This window comes from Trypanosoma rangeli, assembly GCF_003719475.1.
Source record: "Trypanosoma rangeli strain AM80 chromosome Unknown Tra_15.4_contig_00051, whole genome shotgun sequence".
In the NCBI taxonomy this organism is placed as follows: domain Eukaryota; phylum Euglenozoa; class Kinetoplastea; order Trypanosomatida; family Trypanosomatidae; genus Trypanosoma; species Trypanosoma rangeli.
The window spans coordinates 16300-36288 of record NW_021705795.1 but is presented as its reverse complement, the minus strand read 5'-3'; the positions used below and the strand labels follow the sequence as shown (position 1 = coordinate 36288).

The following is a 19989-nucleotide window of genomic DNA, read 5'->3' as shown; positions in this document are numbered from 1 at the left end:
ACGCTCTTCAGCCTCTTTCCGTGCACGCTCCTCAGCCTCTTTCCGTGCACGCTCCTCAGCCTCTCGCAGGGCACGCTCCTCGGCCTCTTTCCGTGCACGCTCTTCAGCCTCTCGCAGTGCACGCTCTTCAGCCTCTCGCAGTGCACGCTCCTCAGCCTCTCGCAGTGCACGCTCTTCAGCCTCTCGCAGTGCACGCTCCTCGGAGTCTGTTTTACTGTCAGATTGTTTTGATGCGTGTATAGCTGCAGTCTCCAGCGCAGGGGAGCTGTTAAGCGGAAAAGAGGAATACGCCAAGTTCTCTCGATTTGTTTGTTCCTGCTGCTTCGCCCGCAGCCTGCGTTCAATTTCTGCCTTGATAGCCTTCTCATCTTTTTGTGCGAGACGATCGTCTATGGGAGTGATTTCGAAGGGTGGAGGCAACGCAGACCTGTTCCCGTACGGATCGGGCCGGCTCGCCTTGTTCCGCTCAACCTCGCGTTCCATCTCCATCATAAGTATATTCTCGATGCTGTCCGCCGAGTCCATTTTTTTTTTGTTTGTTTGCTTGCTTGCTTGCTTGTTTTTGTTGTTCTCCGCTACTCAACTCGTCTCTTGTGCCCGGTGCTCCACACAAAAACCTACAGGATGAATCTCTCCGCTTGCTTAAACTGCGGGCAAAGCGGCAGTAGGAGAAATGAGATATGACGGGGGGAGCAGTCAGCGTGGCGGACGCACAAGTCACCAGCGGCGAGAGCAAAAGAGAAAAACAGGACTGCAAGCAACGCACACGGCTTCAGCGAGAGTGCAACTAAAAAAAAAAAAAACGATCCTTCAACGCCTAAAATCACGTGGGCGAGTGGGTGGCCGCGACGCGAGACCAAACAAACACATACAGAAAGAAGGAAGGAATAATAATAAAAGGGCTACGCATCTTCTCTCTCTTTCCCTTAACTTGCAGCGAACGAAGCGAGGTTCCCCTCCCCATCCGGTGCACCTCCGATACGCTTTGGTCATTTGCCTACCGTAGCCGTAGGCGTCCCCCCCACCCCCATCTGCTCCATACGCGGCAGTACGAGGAAATCCAACGAAGTGCGACAGGCTGGCTTCTGGGACGCATATGGCTACATCCCCGGCGTCAGCCACCTATGCAGTGTGAAATTGTCAGCGGCGGAACTTGACTGGCGCCGGCAGTAAAGAAAGATGCAGATGCACGCCGCGACAAAGCCAAGAGTAGTGGGACCAGCCAATATGATGATGACAGACAAATCTTCTTCGCCTGCCATGTCCCAAACGCCGAACAAGTTTCGGCTCAAAAATGGCATTGACAAAGAAACGATAGTAAAGACGCTCAAGCAATTCGAACCCAATAGCAGCATGAACTGGTACTTCGCCGAGGCATTGTTCTGCACCGTATAACTGTCGTCAAAGACAGCGTCAAAGCAAAAAGGTGACAAAAGGCAGCGAAGCATGACAAGAACCAACACGGTCTGTAAACCGAACCGCTTCGGGACCTCAGCCCTAACATCCAACAGTTACGTGTCATTGGTGCCGACAGAGTAAAAGAGCACATTCACGTAGGGGCGCAGGGTTTAATTGACAGAACCTCACGAAGGAATATACACAGACGCGGGAGCGGGGGTAGGCAAAGAATTGTCATCCACAATGCTGCTCATGAGAAGAGACTCATTGCACCCCCGTAAACGCAGAGGTATCTAATGGTGAATTGAGGCGGGTGTGCATTCGCAAATACCCCAGAGGTGCTTTAAAAAACCTCCACTGAAACCTACTGCATGCGGCTGGGAACACACATCAAGAGACAGTAAACATTACGACGCAGCGTCTGAATCTGTTGTGTCAGCCGTCCAAAGGCGTCTTCAAAAAAAGACACAGAGCAGGCGTTGAAATAGACAGATATAGCAATTTGCCTTAAGAAGCAAAGATAAGAACGGACTCAAATGCCAAACGCCAAAGTGGTAGAATCTTTTTTTTTTTTTGCAAAGTACTGAGCTTAATGAATGGCCTCTGCTTTTGTGATGCAAGCGGCGGTGTCAAAGGTGTAGGAGGTGATAACAAGTGTCGAACATGTTTTTTTTTTTCATTAAATGTCAACGGCATCTGGTAGCTTGCCTCAAGACTGTAGGCAACCGCACCGTACAGGTTCGTTGGCAAGGGGTCAGGCATAGTCAGCGGGAAGGCATCCACAGCTCTGTGGAAGAGATCAACGCCCATTGTGTGTGTGTGTGTGGCTGCACCGTGATGAGCAACGCGGAGCTGCCAAAGAAGACGAGGGAAGCGCAATTATTTCTCGTTTCTGTTTCTGCGAGGTTTGAAAGGAATGCCTTCAGATACTCATTAAGTTTGTTTTCGTACTCTGAAATCACGTGGTGGTTCTGCTGAATCATCAATGTTGTGATCTTCAGAATCCCTCCCAAATTCGCCCCGCAGCGTACGTTGTCTACGGTGCAGTAGAGCGGTGGGCATCAATGAAGTCGCCGTTTATGCGCACCAACATGGTCTTTGCGAGGGGGCCCTGCACAGCGAAGTCGTAGCAGTCTGTCACGCTTACCAGTAAGAGGTAGTTGGCCGGCACCGTGGCAACATGCAGACGGAGCCCAGTACGGGCAGGTCATGTCGATGCAGGACGTCCCCACGCAGCCCTCGGAAGTGACGCAAAAAAAATCTATTCACCGGGCAGCCTTCGGCGTAAAAGAAAAGAAAAACACCCCGTTCTTCTCACCTAAGCGAATATCACCAGCGCGGCACACCTCGCCAGGGGGGCCGCTGCAGCCGCGTTACATGTTCACACGGAAGATGGAGATGTCATTCGGGTTGGCGGCGGCGACTTCGTTCGCTTGTATCCCGCTCGCCACTAGCCGCCGCCGCATAGTCGTGAAGGGCTCCACGCACTCCTCGTCAGTCACCACCTCCACGTACCCGGGTACCGAAGTAGCTGCTGTTGGTGCCGCGCACGTTCCTCGCTGTCTAAGCACAAAAAGTTAAAAGTTATGTTCGCCATCGCACCAAAGACGTCGGTGGACGACGCGTTCTGCAGCGTGGCCTTGCCTGCCTGGCGCGCTGCCTTCGCTTGGGTTGCAGTGGAAGGTGAGCCGCAGCACCGAACGACAAGCGCCACATTCCGTGTGCCGCTGGGATACCACACTTGAAGCCTGCGCATGCGACGATGACGACGGCGCCGTCCAGCGCAAATATATAAAAGGGAGGTGGAAATAAACGGCAAAGAAATACAAGCGGGACTCTGTCAGAGGGCAAAACGCATAAAGACGGGCATCAAAGCATACGAAGCAGCAGCCAAGATGCACAGCAGCGGCAGTGGCTGATGCGCACACCGACGCACGGCCATCTCAAATACAAAAAATAAAACAGAGAAAAACATGGAAGGAGGAAGAGACGAGCTTCATCGTCGTTTCTACCGCCACCCCGGCACTGCGTCCCACCAGATTGAAAGCAGCGCAGAAATGGAAGAAATGACAATCACAAACAGAGCCAAAGCAAGCAAACAAACAAGCCTCTAAACTGCCTGCGTGACTACTCCCCCACACTCCTCCTAAAAGACCTCTTAAACTCTCCTTCTCTCTGATAATAAACATTACAAACGAATGCCTGTTCTCCTTTTTCTCTTTCCTCTCCTTCTTATTGTGTGCGTGTGTGTCTGCTCGCTTCTTATATATATATAATATATATTCTCCTTCCCTCTTTCTTTCGTTTCTTTTTTTTTTTTTTTGCTGTCGTTGTGGTATGTGGGCTTTACTGCGAGACGACTTTCGCTACTCCACATTTGGTTTCTCCTCCACGACAAAGATACCCTCAATAACGGTCGTGACGGCTTGATGCTTTGCGGACGCCACCTCAACCTTGTCCGTGGCGCTTAACAGCACAGGGGTGGTGTGGGTCTGGAATCCCGTGATTGCTTTTGGCTTTCCGGCCACCGCTACCGTGTCCACAGGGAGCCCCACGCGTACCTGCACCCCATCCTTGCATACCTCCATCATTGCATCGACGGCTAGCACCATACGGGGACTGATGCTCGGCGCAAGGGTAAGCAGCATGTAATGATACTTGCCTAGAATCGTCTTGTCGCAGTATAATGCGCTGTGAAGAAAACCAAGAAGTCCCATTAGTGCCGTCGGCGACACCAGCGTGCGGTCATTAAGCAGTGGAGATAGTGTCAGGTGACCCTTCCCCATCATCGTCAAGCCTTGCGCCAGACGAACAGAAAAGTGCTGAAGTGGAAAGCGTTCCTTGTGATAGTATGAGGCCAAATTGCGTAGTTTGCTTGCGACGCGGGCGTTGTTGCTTCCAGCTGAGACGATTCCCAAAGCTAAAATAGCGTTGAGTGCTGTCAGTGCATCGCTGTCATGCGAAAGACGATTCAGCGTCTCCACAACAGTCATACTCGGGTTGGAGGCGGAGAGTAGCGCATATGCCAAGGGGATTGCGTGCCTGCCCGAGACGTTTGACCCAGCCTTACTGACCGCATCCACAAGAAGGGCATGAATGACGGACCGCTTGGCCATCTCCACCCCAATGTCCTCCCCGAGGGCTACCAGTCCAATCCCGAGAACAGCGGCAGCCTTGTGGTTTAAGGGTGTCGGCTTATCGACGGGCTTTGTCTTACTCTCTGTACCGCCTTCCGCGTCTTCCAGAGGCTCATCCGCCTCCTCTGTTTCGGCAATAGCGTGAAAAAAGTTTTGAATAACCACCACATTTCCCGTCGCCGCATAGGCGCAGCTGCGCACCACAATTTCTGTGTATCGTCGAATAATTGGCGAGAGTGTCTGTGTGGCATCAAGAAGTGTGTCAGCCACCTCCTGCTTGCCGAGCACCAGGCAACCCACCGCTAAAATCAAATAGCAGATTGCTGGATCTTTTAATTGCTCCTCCGCAAACTCCATGAGAGAAATCACCATCGTCTCCGTAAGGCCCTCATCTGCCGACCCAACAAACACCATTGCAAGTGCAAAGGCCGTCATGCATTGCACCTCTAGTGACTGCTCAGTGTCCACCAGAATAGGCATCAACAGTTCTCTGACATCCTCCCTCTGAGTCCCGGCATATGCGTACCCAAGGCCAAGGATGGCACCAATACTCACCTCCTTCTGTGGAGAACCAACACAATCCGAAAGGAGCCCCAAGGCAGGATCAAAGGGATTTGTTACACCACACATCGCCACCCCAGCGGCAAGACAAGCCCCAGCCTTAATGTTGGCGGCATCCGAGTAAAAGTACTTGTAGATCTCTTGCAGACCTTCCGCGTGATCCCAAAGGTGAATAAGTCCCAGCATGGCTGTCGTCGCAATGAGGCGATTTTCAGTTTGTTCGTACGGCCATGAAGCATTTTTCTCGGTAAGGTATGTGTCCTTGCCAAACCCGCAGTTTACCAAGCCACTGGCAAAAGCGCACACCAGCTTAAACGAACTATCACTGGAGGTAGTTAACTCCTGTCCATCCATTCCTGTCTTAAAAATATCCTCTGGACTCTTTGGAGCCATTGAATCCAAATCCTCCGCTGCATGGCGGTATAGTTGCGAAAGACGCATATTACCCATGGCTTCATTGAGCAGTTCCTCCTCTTCATTATCCATCTCCAGATAAAGCCTATAGCGCGCGCACGTTAGTGCCATTTGAAGACGCAGGGCGGCACGATGACACTTTTCAAAGAGTTCCCTCACAAGTCCCCGATCACCCAGCTGTAGTGCTACAAACAACGCCTCATTGTACGATTCCATCTTAAGATAAACGTCGTAAACCGCTCGGAGCGCTGCTGTATCCATGGGACGTGTCAGGTATTTGCTAACAGCAGCCAAATAGCTAGCAATACGCCTGTAGTTATGGCTGTCCGTAAGCGGCAATATGGCATTCATGTCCTCCACTTCCATCAGGAGGTCCACAGCTGTGGGTTCATCCTGATGCGACACCATGTAACTGACAATTTGCTGCACAAAGCCCGTCAGGTGGTTGACGCCCTCCGCCTTTCCGGTGCGCTCCTTCCACTCCGCACTGATGGAGCCGGCAAGGAAGCGAAGGTATTCGTGCCCCCACTCTGCCAAGTCATCTTGAGTCCCTTGAAGCTTATGCTCCAGTGAGGCACGTCGCCCGTCAGGAAATTCGATCGTCATGGCAACAAATGAAAGAACATCATGAAGTCTGACAGCAACAGAGGCGTCTGTTGTATCCTTCAAGACCTTTTCCAGCTGCGCGTACATGGACCGCACATACTTGAGTGGCTTAGGAACAGAGGCCACGCTCCCTCCAGTGTGTGTTCGCAGCAACTCTACGAGCTGCTGGATCGCTGTGGCAGCTAGCGCCGGGTTGCTGTCACCAGCCCGTGTGACCAAAAGTTCCACCTGGCTCTTGATGCGCTCGTCCTCCTCGCTCAGCTTCAGCGACTCCGTGTCGCGATTCCTCTTTTCATTGGCCTTCTTTTCCTTCGGATCCTCCGAGAGAACAGAGATGGGGACGGCGTTCTTGTCGTTTGACATGGCCGCTCACTTTGCCCTGTCCACCGTGTGTGTGTGTGTGTGTGTGTGTGTGCTTGTCGAATGGTTTTGCAGTGAGTCTTCGTGCTAGCAAAATAATCCAATTTTTCTTTATCTTGCTTTCCTTGTACGCTTTCTCCCCCATGGCCGCGACAAACAAAAACAAAAAAAAATGTATATATATGGCTGCCTACGGCACGGGTAGCTCACAACAGAAGAGTGGCATGAGGAGGAGGAGAAGGAAGAGGACACACAGCCTCACATTGTCCTCGGCAACAAACCTCAATACAAAGAGAAAAGGACACAATACGCTCACGCGCTAAATTATATATATATATCTCACAGAGAGAGAGAGATACATACGTAAAGACAGAAAATGATATACGTGTGTACAAGACACTATCGCACTCATTTTTCTTTGCATGTGTTTCGCTCTCCTGTGTACCCTCTGTAATGTGTGAGTGCGCTCCCCCTCCCCCTCCATACACACACATACGCGCACGACTTTACATTTCTTTCGAGATGGAGACCGACCGGATCAGTTGGTGGATGGCAGAAGAAAAGTAAACAAAGTTGCTCTCCCCTGAATGCTCGCTCTGCTTGGGCAGCTCTAGGTTCAGCAGATTCTGGAAGTCCTTCATCACCCGCGTCACGTAGCCCCGCCGTGTGCCAACCGAAAGCACGCCGACGCAGCCGCGAAGCAGCACATCCACCAAGTGAAACACAAGACCCGTACAACGATGCCTGTCAAAGGAAAGTCCCTTCGAGCGGCAAAGAGAAAAAAATGACTGCTGCCGCACCGCTGAGAGGAATGGACTATGAATGATGCCGCTATACGCATAAACTAGTCCACCATCCGTGTTGGATATTGTGCAGCTGCCCGTCTCCGCGCACCAGGTGCTGTTGGTTATCAGGCAGGCAAAACTGTGGGCGGCGGCGTTCTCGGTGAGGCGGAGATCCACATCAACGGCGTAGAGCTCCGGTGCGGTCTCATCCCCTGTGTCCTGCACCACAAAGTCAACGGAGATGTAGCCCATGATGCGCCTCCGGAAAGCCGCTTTGCCAACGGAAAGGGCGGCGTCACGAATGGCGGCATATGGCACAGACTTCTGCAGTGGAAAGTGACACCCCATCACGGTAAATGCGGGGGCCAGCATGGGCTCCACCACGGAGTGCAGGTTCACTACACCCGTTGGTTCAACGAAGAGGTTAGCGGACAGAAATGCCTTAACTCGGTTTGGCACAGCCTCCAAGCACCCGCCAACAGTGTCAAACATCGTTGCGTACGACTCCCAGTCCGGGTAGCTGTTGGAGCAAACCAACCGTGCCCGCTTGTTGGCGTGGTCTAACAACTCTCTCAGCACGCCGTGGTAGTTCTTCTTCGATTCATCACTACCCTTCAGTACGCGAATGCGGTTCACGTCAAAGTACGCATGTCCACGACTACACGATTCGGTCTCCAATTTCACAAGCCATCGAGCAACCTCTTTGTGCTCAACGATCAACGATGCCAATGCGGAAAAAAGTTCATTCCGGTCACGCAGGCCGTAAATACCAACGAGTTTGGGAAGTTCCGCCAGATCTAAGAGACGTTGGCAGCCGCTTTTGCTGCCAAAGGCTTGCGCAATTTTGGAATCAGGACTAAGCATTGGAATGTTTAACTCAATGGCAAAAGAATGCTCTTCGGCGCCAATAACACCCGGAACGACATACGTGTTGCGGTTCTTGCATAGTAACGATAGGCATTTCATAAGACGCGAACTAAGCAACACCAGTCGTGTGAGGCTGAGACCAGAGGGAAGTCGCTTTGCGTTTTCTGGGACCAACAGTGTGAATCTTCCCCGCGGATTCACCACACCCGAGTCCTCCAGAAGCGTAAAATAATATTCCATCACCTCCGGCTCTGGTCGAAACGGCGCGAGCAGAATAACATCCACCAACGGATCACGCAAGTCTGTCAGCCGCGTGATTTGTCCCATCTGCAGTGCAAAGTAAAACGGCACATGTTTGGCGTGGAACCGCGGGTATGACAAGGAGGGCAAGTGAACAATAGTTCGCCGTTCCTCTTTTATTTGTGGCCAGCGCTCGGTGAACTCTTCCATAGTCTTCTTCCAACGAAGCAGACGTATTTCACGTTGGGCCTTCAGAGTCTTCTTCGTCAGAGAATGCGATCTATACAGGATCCACCAGCGTTGTATGACAATGGCCGCCTGTATGCCCACAAGTATGTGGCGGTAGGCCACACGTTGGGAGTACATGCGCCACGTTGCCTGAATCTTCTGCGCCGCGAGATGCTGACCGTTGACGCCGCACGCGAATCTTTGTGCAATATTACTCGTAAGAGGCTCCAATTCCTCACGATTTTCGAAACACTGAAGCATGTCCTCTCGAGAAATAATGTCGTCTACTTGGAAGGTGGCAAGTGCTGCAACCTTTCTGCCATCCACGTACGCAAGGTCTACGCCGTAACTCACGAGGAACTCCTCCAGGCGTCGAATAACCAGCTCCACGTTGCCCCAACATGCGGCGTAGCGTCGTTTAAAAGACGCAAATTCAGGCGTACTTCTAAGCGTAACACCCTTTCGAATAATGAACTCGTGCATTGAATAGACATCGAGCAACTCCGTGTAGGTCCTTGTATCCTCCCGCCCAGACGGCGGCAGGTTCTCCTGGTGGTCGCTCAACATTGAGGCGGGGTCGGACGCGGAAGAAGGGTCTGAAGAACGCCGCTGAGCAGACTCCCATTCCCGAAGATCCTTCAGATTGAGTTTGTCGGGTATCTTTTTGATCTCCGCAATGTCCAGCACAAAGCCGTTCATTCGATTATACGGCGATAGGGTCGTCATCACCGGCTGGGCAAAACGTGCGTCGTGGGGATGCATTTTTGCCCGCCGCGCCCCGAAAGATTTGTTTTTGATAAAGAGCTTCTCAAGATCAACATCCGCGGGCAGCTCTCTACGTTCAAGCAAGCGTGCAATGCCCTCCTGCGGGACGGGGGGGCGAGACACGAGAGTAGGACGTGTACGGCGAGCATTCGGGCACCGTTCACCCGACCGCGGCGGTGGCAACGGCTTCATGCCGGCCCCGCGCCCCACAACTAAGCCGCTGAGGAGGAGGAGTGGGGAGGCACCTGCGCGCGGCCGGAAAACCCGAGCAGCAGCAAAGGAGGCCTCGGAAAGCGGAGGAGCAAAGGGGGCCCAATGACAGAGCCCAAAAACTCTGCTAAGGGCAAAAGACAACAAGAAAACGGAAGAGAAGAAAGGCTTTCGGCAGCAACAGGGCAAACACAGAAAAACAAAAGGTGCAAAAAATTAAGAGGTGCCCCCCGCCCCGCTGCCGAGAGAACCCCACGACGACGACGACAAGCGCAAAAAAAAAAAACGAAAAGGGCTGCTGTGCCAAGAAGACAAGGAAGTGATAGCCGTGATTATGGCGGACGGCAGGCTTGCCACCCTCAGTTCATTACGAAGGTAAGGTTATCCTCCGCCCCCTCCCGTTCCACAATGTCCTCGTTCACCACCACAGGTGCCGTCGGCGCCCCACCAATGGTTCTCGTCTGCACCATCTCATCCGCGTTGGGATCCTCAAGAAGGCCGTCCCGCACCCGCTCAAGTTTACGGCGCAACACCTCAACCGCGTCGTACAGGATCTGCAGCACCGGCAGCACCCCCGTTGACTCCACTGTGAACGTAAAGTCATAGTAACCTTGCCTGTCCTTCTTATGGCGCACAAAGACAAGAGGTTCCGCGAGGTTGTTAAAGGGTGGCTCCTTCGAAAGGCACTCACGACAAAAGATACAGGCATCTGGGTCGGCGAGTATCACTTGAGCTGTTCTGTCGTCGTAGCGAAACACCTGCCGAGGGCAGCGCTCCACCCACTGCCGCCGATGCTCCGTGTCTAGCTTTGCAAAACCGTCCGGGTTTAATACAATGTCAGACGCATAGCGCATTGCCACAGTTGCCACTGGCATAAACTTAGCGTGTGTTTTTGCAATGTTCTTCCGGATCACCACGCGAAGGTTCAGCTCCTGTGAACGGCCAAGTGTGAGCAGCCACACGCCACGCTCCTCGGAGCTCACAGGGTACACCTCCTCGTCGTCGATCTTCAAGGCGTCCATGAAGACCTGCAGGCTGTGCGTGTTGGATGGGCAGCTCACCTTGAGCTCCCCAGTAATTTGGCACTCCCCACACCCACTTCCGCCACACAGACAATCGCGAGCGCACTGCATCCGCCTGGCCTTCATGGAGTAGAGTGGGACAAGGCCAATACGATGCGCAATCATTTCGTCGGGGAGGACAGATGTGTTCTGGATTATCGTCACCGACTCAATTCCGAGTGTTGGGACTTCCGCCAGCATCACCCTGCGCAGGCCGTTGGCGAATGAATTGTCCACCCCATGCAGCTGAAACTCCAGCGTCTCCCCTGCCGAGTGCTCATGTTTCTTGCAGTCTAATATCTTTACCTTCATGACGAAAGACGTGCGTGCGCCGTCTCTCTATCTCTCTCTCTCTCTCTCTCTCTCTGTGTGTGTGTGTGTGCGTCACCCCGCGCCTGAACGCGCCCCAATACTCTCGCTCCCCTCGCATTGTACCGGGAAAACAAGCAGAAATGAAAAGTTAAAGGGAATAAAAAAAAATATAGCAAAGTAAAAACACCGGACACTTTCTACTTGCCTGAAGGTTTTCCCCTCTGTACAGGCGCAATGGGCGTGTAGATCACTGTTTCTCCTTCCACGCCTTCTACCGTAAGCCATCCGTTTCCCGTCTAGTTTGACGGTTATTGTTGTTTTGTTGTTGTTGTTTTTCGTTTTGCTTTCCTTTTCCTCCTTCCTCCCCTTTCGCTTCCATCAGTCCCTGATTTTGTTGTGCTGTCCCTTCACAAGCGGATTTACATCACTATTGTCCTCAGCGAGAGCCTTAAAGACTGCAGGCGCCTGCAGCCTTTTGGAGCTTAGCGTTGACACGTCTATTCGGCAAGCTGGAGATAGAGGCGCTTGAGCTGCCGCGCCTCCCAGCGTACGGTGTTTCTAGCGGACGTGTCCTGTTTGCTGGGGTCTGGGTGTACAAAGGCGGGGATTTTCTCGCCGTAGTGGTCGGCCTGATCAAAGAAGGTGAGAATCTCCTCAAAGGTGGAGTCTTTGAGAACCACCATGTGCTTCGCAAGATGCATCGCAAGCGCCAGGAAGCACCGCTTGGCGTAGAACCAGGTGTCCGTCATGATCTTGCGGTGGTACGGCTCCAGCGACCTGATAACGCGCGAAATGCCAAATTCAAAGTTGCCTTTCGAGCAGTACAGTGTGCCAATGACAAGGTTCACAATACAGAGGTGCAGTGGCTGCTTATCTGGATCGGCGTAGGTCAGTTTTTCCTCCTCACGCTCAATGCGGCGCATGATATCCTCCGCCTTATCATTCAGAGCAGTCATGATGTACGCAACGCAGAGATTGGCGAGAACAATGGCGCTGCAGTTTAACAGATTTTCTTGACTTGCCTCCACAACTGGCTCGTAGTAGCGAATCGACTCACGGAACTTCGTCTCCTGCATAAAGAAGACGTGGGCGACGTTGAGCTTCCAGATTTCGTGTTCTGAGCAAAACTCCGCCGACTGACGAAAGAGTCGCTCCACCATGGGGTAGTTTTCAATCTCCCAGTAAATGTTTGCCTGCGCCATAAGCACCGGAATGTACTCCTCCAAGGCGTCGTCGTAGTTGCGCAGCGCCATGCGAAGACTCTCCTTGTCGTGACTTTGTTTGGCATCCTGCAGCTTCTTGGTCAGCTTGCGCAGCTGGTCAATGTGGTTTTGTGCTAGTATGTCAAACTTCCGGTACGCCTCGGCGGGCGACGTCTGCGCCGTAATGAGGCCGTCAAGAAAGTCGTAGAGGAACTGATTTTTATGGGAGAGGTACTTCCAGCTGAGGTGCGGGTTCTCCGCAAGAACGTCGGCCGCCAGATCAAAGTATTGGTACTTGCAGTAAAATAGCAGGAGGTTTTGAAACGTCTCCGGCGGAAACGGTGGGTTCTGCAACAAAAAGTTGAGTTTGCTGAAGCCGCTGGATGGGTCCTCCGGCATGTTCACGAGGGCGGTGTTGTGGAGTGTAACGGGGTCCAACTCCTCCTGCAGACGCGGTGGCATGTCGGTAAGCGCCTCCTTCGCTGCCGGGATGTTTTTCATCATAAATTCTATGGCGGTCTTGAGGTTGAACGCCTCCACAAGAGCTGTCTCCTTCAACAATTGAGTGTTGCCCACCGACCGAGCCTCATTGCCCTCGGTGTTACTGCCAATGTTAAGCTCCGGGTGTTCGTGAATGCCCCGCTCGATGATCGCTGCAATGTGCTTCAGCGACGGCCCGTACTGCTGCATGCGGTAGTACGTGAGGGCAATATTGTACGCGAGATCTGGTTTGAAGCCGAGTCCGGCCTGAGCCTCCTGAAACTTCTCCAGCGCCTCCTCGAAGTTTCCCTCGTTACACAAGACACATCCCTGTAGAACAATTACATCCGGGTCCTCCGGTGGACATTTTTCAAGAAAAGATTTCGTCTGTGGTATCTCTCCCTGCTCGTAGGCAATAGAGGCCTGCAATTTCATCAGCCGCATCTCGTACTGCTCGGACGTAATCATGCTGCAGAGCTTACTTGCCTCTGCGTAGGCTCCCGCCTTGTAGAGCGCCTGGCAAAGGTACACGCGGTACTCCTCCACATTGGGGCATATCTTCACCAGCTGCTGATACATCCGCGCCGACTCGTCAAAGTCGCCAACGTGGTAGTAGCAGTAGGCAATGAGGGAAATGGCAGCACGGCTACGCGGGAACTCCTCCAGCTGCAGCAGCAGAATCTCAATAGCCTCATCGTACTGGTGGTCCCGAATATAGCCATACACGGTTGAGGTAAAAGTTCCCTCTTGTACCTGGGCTTGTATGCGCCCCAGCGTTGTGCCGCCTCCGGAGGTGGTGGTTGGACGCATGCCACTTGACATTGTGCCGCCAAGCACGCTGCCCGTCATGCCGTGCATTGTCGGCACCCGCATGCCAGTGACAGGCCTCGACGCCATTGATATTGTCTGCGCTACTGAAAGGCAGAAATACCCAAACACTTCCGGCAGTCAAAGAGACACAAACTCTCAGGACTAAAAAAAAAAAGGGGGCTGTCACAAAAGCAGCGACAAACATTCACGTCGATGTGGCCCTAACACACACACACACACACACCGGTGTGGCAAAAACAACAACAACAACAGCACCACCCACACACGATAATGGGAAATGGCAGCTTGGCCTCATCGCACCCTACAATGGAGTCTACCCTCACAGATAAAATGCCGTCGACACTTAAAACCAGTAAACTCAAGAAAAATACAACAAACAATTCCATGGCAGTGCTAGCCGGTCTCTCTCGCCGTCAAGTGACTAGCAGGGGAACGTTTGGAGCCACCCCTACCCTCCCTCGCAGCCGTCATGGTCCTCTCCGCGTGGAGAGCGTCAGTTGTGGTGGGCAGTGGCCCAACGTTGGTAAGCAGAAGTGGCAGAGCTTAAAGAAAATAAAAGGACCTCACGCTTTCTGCCTTCCAACATGATACCGTTGGAAGCAAAAACAAAAGCAAAAACAAAAAAGAGTCAGGCAGCGCGCAAATAAGCGCCGGGGTCCAGCAAGATGCCCCATTTTCCCTCGCAGTCCCCGTCCAATCCCGCCTTCCCTCAGCACGATTCTGAGAAGGAGGAAGCAAAAATGTCCCCAACACGCGTGCCCTCTTCCACGCCAGTGCTCAGACCAGCATCATTCGGCCATCCTTATCGGCGCGCTTACGCAACGCCATCCGCACAAACTGCAGATGGCTCCCTTCAAGTTTGTAGTAGTGCATCCATCCCCACAGCATCAGCGAGGAAGTCAAGAGCACCGTCGCACCGGCAAGCGCCACGGCAGCCGCAGCCTCCTCAAGGTGTGTTGCGTGGCTGCACCCCATGCACGCGAGACCCAGAGATGTCACCACTACTGCCACCGACTCCAACGGCTTCGCCGCCATCGCTAGCAAGCGTCTCGTCATGTCTGTCGCCGGATTCACGCGAAAGAAGATGACGGTGTCCTCGTCTACGAGGTCGCAGAGAATAGACTCCTGCATAATCCCCACGGCATCTGTCAGCACACGGTTCAAGAAAAGCAGCAATACAAACAAGCTTGAGGACATCTTGGCGCTCATAAAGACAAAAACACATTGAACCTCGTGCGTGGCAACGGCAAGAAAGAGGACACCTAGCATGGCTCTCGCGGCCAGGAAACCACCAATGACGCGTTTTTTTCCCAACACCTTAAAAAATGGGGCGGCAACAGCAACGACGGCGTGCGGTGCAGCATGCAGCAGCAACAAAAAAAAGATCCGCACAGGGATGCAGACAGTGTCACCACTCATCGCTAAGAACATATTGAAGAACGATGTCGCAAAGAGAGAACTGTAACCCTGAAGTGCCCAAAACAACATTCCTGCCTTCATGCTGCACCGATTCATAGTTTGTAGTGCAAATCGAACAAACTCTTCTGAATTCGCCGTGCCGCACTCGTCCACGCACTCGTGACCTTTCAGCATTTTGCACTTCTGACCACCGTAGGCGTAGAGCAGTAGCGCCGCGAGAAATCCACATATCGTTGTGAAGCACCGAAATGCAAACAACCCGTCCTTCCTAACACCACCCAACTCGCACAGGTAGTACGCCGTCGCGACACCCACGCCACTCAATATGTGGTACACGATGAAGCCGCGCTCATTTGGTCTGAACTCCTCCCTGGACAACGTTCGCAGTGCCGCCTCGCAGCGCGCCAAGAGATAATCGTATAAAACCATCCAGAGCGTAAACTGGACTGCAGGAGAAAGGAATGATACACTGAATGGTGGCCATAGAAAGATGAAGGACACAGCCCAGATGGGACCCGCTCGTGACAATCGCCAAAGCTTCAGATAGGCAACAACAGGGAACCACCTGCACCTCTGCATTTCAAAAGCTACGCCCTGCGTGCCATTCCACACAACATACAGCAGCTGGCCCAGCCCAAAGTACCAGAAGAAACGCAGGTTATTCCCGCCAACGGTACCTACCCCACGGTGCTCAACGCTCGGCATGTGCTGCCGTGTGAACACATCCACGTAAAATGCAGCAAATATGGCATGCAGTAAAATCACCGAGGCAATGCCCAGGTGCTTGAGCCCGGGCCTCATCACCACCACCACCACCAATACTCACCGCTATTCTCCTTCGAAAGGCAACGGAAACAAGAAGGCGGGACTTCACAGAACTCCAAAGAGAAAAAACCTCCAAACAAAAACCAAGCAAACGCAAAACGAAACAGAAGCACAATTTATTCCTTCATTTCCTTTCGTGTGTGGGTAAGTGTTAGTCGGGGGGGAAGAGATGGAAAGAAATGGCAGGGAAGAAAATGGAGGGAGGGGGTATAATTGACGCCGCCACTGAACCGGAAAAACAGTCATATTATCGCAGCAGTAGGCCAAAAAAGAAAAGCTCAGGCCGCCAACGTCCAGATTCGCCGTGTGTAAAGCGTCCGCGTTACGGTTTCGTCCCGAGGCAAGCGTCGTGCCCGAAATCCCCACGGCGCGGTTCAGCTGCTCCTCCACACAACGGCAACTCTTTGCGGCCACCATATTAAAGCAACGGTCGTCAGGTTTGCGGTATTCCTGCGGCGTCGTGGGAAGGCCACCCCTTTTGAATGCCGCACGCTCAACTATTAAATTCAATCCCCTGCGCAGCTCTTACATGGTTCCTCTGTAATGGTTAGCAGCGGTGCGGCGACGGCAATGTCACGCGGAGTCGTCTATTGACACGTCCCCCCTTCAGGTAGTCCATCTCCGCGTACGCGCCGTGCAGACACCCCGCAGCAGCTCCCCACAAGAGACGCAGAAAACATCTTCGCCGGGATGCACCGCATGTGTTGCCTCTGCACCAGAAAATACCAAATATGTTCTCGTTTGTCTCAATGTACATAAAAGCACAGCGGAGGACCCTTAACATCCCGCCAGAGACCGTGTGGTGTTCACAGAAGCAGCAGGCAAACCCCCCACCATTCGATCCAAGACGCCAAACGCAGGGCCACTGATTACCATGGAGTTTATTGTTTCTTCTCTTTTCCTCTTTTCATCCTCCTCCTCCGACTACTTCTCGCCAGGTGCAGTCGCAGTCCCTTCAGAGAGCCGCGGTAGAAGAAAGAAGAAGAAGCACGAACGACATGCACATACACACACACACACACGCACCCATACAAACTTATACACACGAGAACAACAAACGAGGCAAAAAGTGTAAAGGTGAAAAAGTGGGAAGGAAAGGAGAATGAAAACTACTCCTGACGCCACCACTGGGCCCTTAGTCGTCGTCACACAATAACGACGGCAGCGACGAAGCCCACCACAAAAATACGTCTCAAAACCGTCTCACGCCCGTCACATCGCCCAACGCCAAGCCACCGTCCTGAAAGAACAAATGTTTTCTTTAAAACAAACAAACAAAAAAAGAGAATTCGAAACATAATCTCTACTGGCATGAAACCACTTGGAAGTCAACCTCAATCCTTTGCCTTCTCCTGTTTTTTGGCCAACTGGGCCTTGAACTTGGCCCCCTCGTCCGCATACACCGCCTTGCGCATCCTTCGAAATTCCTCGTCAAGTTCCTTCTCAAGCAGCTTGCCGGTTGTAACACCAGGTGATAACATGGGCCGGCCCGAGGAACTTACCGGTGCAACTGTCCTAGCTACACCCTGGATGCACTCCTCCTTTATTTTCCTAGCTAATGCGTTTACCTTCGGGTCCCACGTGCTGCTAGTCCCCTCTTCCATCTTCCCATCTCCATCCGTCACGTCGAGTTCGTCACAGAAGCTTTCATCCTCCATCTTGGCATACTCGTAGGGGGTTTTCGGCTCCGTTATTCGCATCGTCACGGGGTGCAGGCGGCGGTACTCCTCGTTTTGATCAAGATTATTCTCATCCCAAATGACACGCTTTCGGCCTGTCATCCTGAAAGCTTCTCCTTCTTTTGTGTAGGCGTGGCACCTGATATCCTCTACGTCGCCGTTGCCTTGTGTGTGTGTGCGTGTGTGTGTGTGTTAGTTCGTTTTGTTTGTTTTTTTGTACTACGGCACCGTTCGGGGGAAACAAAAGTCAGTCAGGGAGGAAAGAGAGAGAGAGAGAAAGAGAGAGAGAGCGGGGTGAGGGGTGATGTCCTTGTTTACAAGAGAAAGACCACGCAACTAGAGCCGTACCTCGTCGCTCATGCTCAACAAGAGAAAAACAAAAAGCATATGCCTAAGGTCAGTTCACAAGACATTGACAGTTTCTTTTTTTGTTTCCGTTTTCGTTTTTTGGTCTTCCTCCTTCTTATCTTTGCCATTGTTTTTTTGTTGATTCGTTGCTGCTACTACTGCTGCCGTTTCCTTCGTCTTCGCCATTGTGCTAGTGGCTTGGATCTCAAGCCGGCGGTGGACGGGCCGACGGGGGCACAATACGCTCCGCCACAGCGGGCTGCACGTAGCGAAGCATCAACCCGGCGCGAAAGGAAGGCGACTTCGAATTTGTCAGGTAGTCCGTCTTTGCGGGGAAGCGTGCTGGAATGGGAAAACCGAAGAATAAGTGCAGAGGGGCCGGTGCGGCGTCGCTGTGCGGCGTGAGGGTGGGAGCTGGTGACACAGCCACAGTTGCAGTTACCGCCTCCGCCTCTGTGGCGCTCAACGGCTTCGCTACTGAGGACAGCTGTGCCTTCTTCATGGCCAGCCTCTTCTTCAAGGAGGCGGCTGGTGTCATTTGCTCCGTCTCCGCGGGTGCCTCACTTGTGCTGCCTCGCATGGCCTGTTTCTTCTCCGCCAGCCGCCTCTTAATGCTGTCAAGCGAGGAACCAGTGTTGGACGGAGCAGCAGCCACGGGGGCGGTATTTGGGGCAGCTTCTCTGACGGTGGTCGTCCCACTCGTTTCCTGCTGCTTTCGGCGCTGCGCCGCCAGTGCCCTACGAACTCCCTCGTCGTAGTAGTCCTTCTGCTCCTGAGATAATTTGTCCCAGTGCCTTGACAAGAGGTCCAGATATTCCTTTTCCTCCTCCGAGGAGGAGAAGTGGTCTACCGGCCTCCACACAGCTGGTTGCAGATGCTCAGGAAGGCCATCCACTGACCTGACGACGGCCGCCTTTTCAGTGCTGCTTGCCATAGACGTCAACTTCTTGTTGACGCGTCTGTGCAACGAAAACTCCATGGCACACATGCTCTGGCCAATGACAAGCAACGACCGAGCATACGTGAGTGCCTTTGTGGCTTCCACTACACTACCAAAAAGTACATAGGCGGTATGTCCCCTACCATCATCCTTTTGCTTCTCGTCGTTGCCGTTCATATTGTACGCAACAATGTGGCAGGTGTCACCGTGCTCCACAAAGCGGTCCTCCAGTGCCCGTTGAATGTCGCCAAAGGTGGCACTCCCCGGCAGGCCTAAAATCCTGATCTCTTCGCTGGGGGTTGCGTTGACACTCACCGCGAAGCGGGTTCCGCACCTAAAGCACTCCTCCCGCTTCACGGAATTGGGGTTGCTGCACACCCCGCACACCCAATCCGTCTGTGGGTGCTCTAATACGCCGTGGTCCGCACGCACGCTAAACGGCTCCGAGTTCAACAAGGCCGCTGCTGTTCCACCCCTGCGTGAGCCGCCTGACTTGCGATGCCACCGCGAATGCGATCGACGACGGCCTCGGCTTTCACTTCTGTCACTCCTATTTCGATCGCCACTGTAACTACTCTCCCTGCTGCTGCTTCTCCGGGATGGGCTGCGCCGCCGCTTCCTGGAAGAATGACGGCGGGGCGAACGCGACCGCCGATAACGTGTCGCCCTGTGGCGTCGCCTCTGCAATGAGCGGCTACTGCTACTACTACTGCGCCTGCGACGCGTCCGATCTCGCGGTAGCGACTCGCTGTTGAGGTACTCTTCCATGTAATCAAGGGATCCCTGGAGAGTCAGCCCAAAGTGCGTGTGTCAAAAGCGGTACCCAGTGAAAGAAGGGTTTTATCCTTGTTGTTGTTGCTGCTTGACCCCACCCCCCTCTCCCCTCGCCACGGTTGCGTTTGTTTGTTTGTTTGTTTGTTTGTTGTTGCTGTTGTTTTTTACGTTTTATTCGCTTAAATAAAAACAGTCAACTCGTTGGCTTTTGTTGCAATTGTTATAAATATAGATATATATATATATATAGTTGTGGGTGTTACTCCGCTCTCTTCCCTGTTTCCTTGCTTGTATCTTTTCTTCTGTCAGTCCTCACACGTCCTTCGTGGTGGTGGTGAGGAGCTAAAGCGGCAGCTTCTAGCCGGGCCAACACACACACACACACACTCACACAGGCAGCCCCACACTCAAAGGAACGGCAATACGCACTGATGTAGATGTGACGTACACAGCCGCCTCTTCCCGTGAGAGTCGTTATTTATATTTGTGTGTGTGTGCTGATATCCCCCTGTCTCTCCCCCTCTCTGTCTGTCTGACGTGTCGCTCT

At 52.9% G+C, this 19989-nt stretch overlaps 10 protein-coding genes across 10 annotated transcripts, besides 16 other annotated features; all 10 read right to left on the bottom strand.

Moving 5' to 3' along the window:
• TraAM80_02293 (membrane associated protein) lies at positions 1-525 on the bottom strand (the record flags this gene model as incomplete). Its single annotated transcript, XM_029379300.1, has 1 exon — positions 1-525. A coding segment is annotated over one exon (525 nt), but the record flags the coding sequence as incomplete, so codon positions are not given.
• A 575-nt stretch (positions 526-1100) lies between these two features.
• On the bottom strand, positions 1101-1448 carry TraAM80_02292 (von Willebrand factor type A; the record flags this gene model as incomplete). The annotated part of the gene is made up of 1 exon (XM_029379299.1): positions 1101-1448. The coding sequence occupies one exon, from the start codon at positions 1446-1448 to the stop codon at positions 1101-1103; it is 348 nt and encodes a 115-aa protein (XP_029240856.1).
• A 457-nt stretch (positions 1449-1905) lies between these two features.
• Positions 1906-2208, bottom strand: TraAM80_02291 (von Willebrand factor type A; the record flags this gene model as incomplete). Its single annotated transcript, XM_029379298.1, has 1 exon — positions 1906-2208. One exon carries the CDS (start codon positions 2206-2208, stop codon positions 1906-1908), a length of 303 nt encoding a protein of 100 aa, XP_029240855.1.
• Positions 2209-3661: 1453 nt separating this feature from the next.
• Positions 3662-3681: a microsatellite.
• A 2-nt stretch (positions 3682-3683) lies between these two features.
• Positions 3684-3730: a sequence feature (A-rich).
• A 34-nt stretch (positions 3731-3764) lies between these two features.
• On the bottom strand, positions 3765-6479 carry TraAM80_02290 (putative proteasome regulatory non-ATPase subunit; the record flags this gene model as incomplete). The annotated part of the gene is made up of 1 exon (XM_029379297.1): positions 3765-6479. The coding sequence occupies one exon, from the start codon at positions 6477-6479 to the stop codon at positions 3765-3767; it is 2715 nt and encodes a 904-aa protein (XP_029240854.1).
• Positions 6480-6504: 25 nt separating this feature from the next.
• Positions 6505-6531: a microsatellite.
• Positions 6532-6702: 171 nt separating this feature from the next.
• Positions 6703-6725: a microsatellite.
• A 257-nt stretch (positions 6726-6982) lies between these two features.
• TraAM80_02289 (IQ calmodulin-binding protein motif family protein) lies at positions 6983-9553 on the bottom strand (the record flags this gene model as incomplete). The annotated part of the gene is made up of 1 exon (XM_029379296.1): positions 6983-9553. One exon carries the CDS (start codon positions 9551-9553, stop codon positions 6983-6985), a length of 2571 nt encoding a protein of 856 aa, XP_029240853.1.
• A 377-nt stretch (positions 9554-9930) lies between these two features.
• TraAM80_02288 (putative DNA-directed RNA polymerase II subunit 3) lies at positions 9931-10944 on the bottom strand (the record flags this gene model as incomplete). Its single annotated transcript, XM_029379295.1, has 1 exon — positions 9931-10944. The coding sequence occupies one exon, from the start codon at positions 10942-10944 to the stop codon at positions 9931-9933; it is 1014 nt and encodes a 337-aa protein (XP_029240852.1).
• A 22-nt stretch (positions 10945-10966) lies between these two features.
• Positions 10967-10999: a microsatellite.
• Positions 11000-11251: 252 nt separating this feature from the next.
• Positions 11252-11287: a microsatellite.
• Positions 11277-11307: a sequence feature (A-rich).
• Positions 11308-11441: 134 nt separating this feature from the next.
• TraAM80_02287 (tetratricopeptide repeat protein 30A) lies at positions 11442-13523 on the bottom strand (the record flags this gene model as incomplete). Its single annotated transcript, XM_029379294.1, has 1 exon — positions 11442-13523. One exon carries the CDS (start codon positions 13521-13523, stop codon positions 11442-11444), a length of 2082 nt encoding a protein of 693 aa, XP_029240851.1.
• Positions 13524-13660: 137 nt separating this feature from the next.
• Positions 13661-13680: a microsatellite.
• Positions 13681-13688: 8 nt separating this feature from the next.
• Positions 13689-13720: a microsatellite.
• A 514-nt stretch (positions 13721-14234) lies between these two features.
• Positions 14235-15677, bottom strand: TraAM80_02286 (transmembrane protein 180; the record flags this gene model as incomplete). Its single annotated transcript, XM_029379293.1, has 1 exon — positions 14235-15677. One exon carries the CDS (start codon positions 15675-15677, stop codon positions 14235-14237), a length of 1443 nt encoding a protein of 480 aa, XP_029240850.1.
• Positions 15678-16702: 1025 nt separating this feature from the next.
• Positions 16703-16747: a microsatellite.
• A 288-nt stretch (positions 16748-17035) lies between these two features.
• Positions 17036-17482, bottom strand: TraAM80_02285 (putative protein phosphatase inhibitor; the record flags this gene model as incomplete). The annotated part of the gene is made up of 1 exon (XM_029379292.1): positions 17036-17482. One exon carries the CDS (start codon positions 17480-17482, stop codon positions 17036-17038), a length of 447 nt encoding a protein of 148 aa, XP_029240849.1.
• A 64-nt stretch (positions 17483-17546) lies between these two features.
• Positions 17547-17573: a microsatellite.
• Positions 17574-17598: a microsatellite.
• A 35-nt stretch (positions 17599-17633) lies between these two features.
• Positions 17634-17670: a microsatellite.
• Positions 17671-17933: 263 nt separating this feature from the next.
• TraAM80_02284 (uncharacterized protein) lies at positions 17934-19436 on the bottom strand (the record flags this gene model as incomplete). The annotated part of the gene is made up of 1 exon (XM_029379291.1): positions 17934-19436. The coding sequence occupies one exon, from the start codon at positions 19434-19436 to the stop codon at positions 17934-17936; it is 1503 nt and encodes a 500-aa protein (XP_029240848.1).
• A 129-nt stretch (positions 19437-19565) lies between these two features.
• Positions 19566-19592: a microsatellite.
• A 71-nt stretch (positions 19593-19663) lies between these two features.
• Positions 19664-19691: a microsatellite.
• A 120-nt stretch (positions 19692-19811) lies between these two features.
• Positions 19812-19852: a microsatellite.
• Positions 19853-19989: the final 137 nt, after the last annotated feature.